Raw genomic sequence first — 1,461 nt, forward strand, 5'->3', positions numbered from 1 at the left:
TTGGTTGGGCACTGTTTCTAGTAAATAATTACTATGTATTGAAGCCATGTGTTTCTAACACAAACTTTCTTGTAGAGACTAGAAGTATATGGCAGAATATAGGGACAATATAATGATACATATGGAAACTTTTTCAGGTTTTTATTAAAGCATAGGTAAACTACATTATTCTACATGATATTGCATCTTTATGATGCAGAAATTATTTTCATTGTAGGAAATGAAAGAATTTGTCCAGATCTCTGCCAAAGATGGCACCGTGGTGTTTTCTCTGGGGCCAGTTGTGCAAGATCTTACGGAAGGGAAGGCTGATCTCATCGTTTCAGACTTGGCCCAGATTCCACAGAAGGTGAGTACAACCTCCAGTCCTTATAACCAGCCATTTACACAGTGAAGAAAGTGTGACTTTTCATTTGGAATTTGAATCTCATTTTCTGCTTTGCATTAACAAGCACTACATCTACATAAAAAATTTTAAATAATTACAGTAGTGTATGTGGGCTCAACTAATCATTTGCCTTGAATTCTTGAAGTTACTTTGGAAATACTTCTCTTTGTTGTTATTTGTTTGTGACAAAATGAAAAGAAAATATTAAGTTCCTATCTCACATTTTGTTATTTTAAATCTTTGTTTTATGTTTTAGATGGAGTCTCGCTCTGTCACCTAGTCTGGAGTGCAGTGGCGTGATCCGGGCTCACTGCAAACTCCACCCTTGCTGGTTCACGCCATTCTCCTGCCTCTGCCTCCCGAGTAGCTGGGACTACTACACCCAGCTAATTTTTTGTATTTTTAGTAGCCTAGTAGCTGACACTACATGCACCCACCACCACGACCCACTAATTTTCTGTATTTTTAGTAGAGAGGGGGTTTCACCATGTTAGCCTGGATGGTCTCACTCTACTGACCTCTTGATCCATCTGCCTCGGCCTCCCAAAGTGCTGGGATTACAAGCCTCAGCCACGGCGCCCGCCCAAGGTTTTAAATCTTAAGGTCAGTGCTGACTACTCGAAAACAAACAAATCAAAAACCAAAAACAAAAACAAAAACAACGCTGAAGTGTACTAACTCCAAGGAACATATAAAGGGAGGGCTGATATAACAAAGATAGAGAAGAATTATGCCCAAGAATCTTCTCAACGTATTTGATTGTATAAGAACTACATCCACTGTACTTGGGCATGAAAGTAGAAGCTTACATTCATGTAGTCTTTCTTATGAATTAGACTTTTCTAGAATTAAAAGTAAATTACAGTTTTGATGTTACAGTCTAGCAATCAGATAATTTTAACTTTCTTCTTATCGCAATTCCAGATTTCCACTCTTTAGGTAATAATATTTGTACACTATCCAAGGAGTTTTTAAAAATTTAATGGTTAATTAAATTTCATAAAACTCAATAAAAGCAAGTATGCTAATTAGGATTGTGAAATTTGTTTTGCTTATGAAATTGGAACATCTAT

The 1,461-nt window shown here is 36.7% G+C and overlaps 2 protein-coding genes and 1 pseudogene across 5 annotated transcripts in view; 2 read left to right on the top strand and 1 right to left on the bottom strand.

Annotated features, from left to right (window-relative positions):
• Window positions 1-1,461, bottom strand: part of LOC105501230 (UDP-glucuronosyltransferase 2B9) — a 476,097-nt gene that overhangs the window by 274,241 nt on the left and 200,395 nt on the right. The gene's annotated exons all lie outside the window — the stretch shown is intronic.
• Window positions 1-1,461, top strand: part of LOC105501233 — a 97,960-nt pseudogene that overhangs the window by 67,075 nt on the left and 29,424 nt on the right.
• LOC105501344 (UDP-glucuronosyltransferase 2B9-like) overlaps window positions 221-1,461 on the top strand; it is a 24,300-nt gene continuing 23,059 nt past the window's right edge. Inside the window, exon 1 of the mRNA XM_011927238.1 lies at window positions 221-349. Coding sequence (XP_011782628.1) covers window positions 221-349 — 129 coding nt within the window. The remainder of the gene's footprint in view (window positions 350-1,461) is intronic.

This window comes from Colobus angolensis, unplaced genomic scaffold (assembly GCF_000951035.1).
Source record: "Colobus angolensis palliatus isolate OR3802 unplaced genomic scaffold, Cang.pa_1.0 Scaffold70, whole genome shotgun sequence".
NCBI lineage: Eukaryota > Metazoa > Chordata > Mammalia > Primates > Cercopithecidae > Colobus > Colobus angolensis.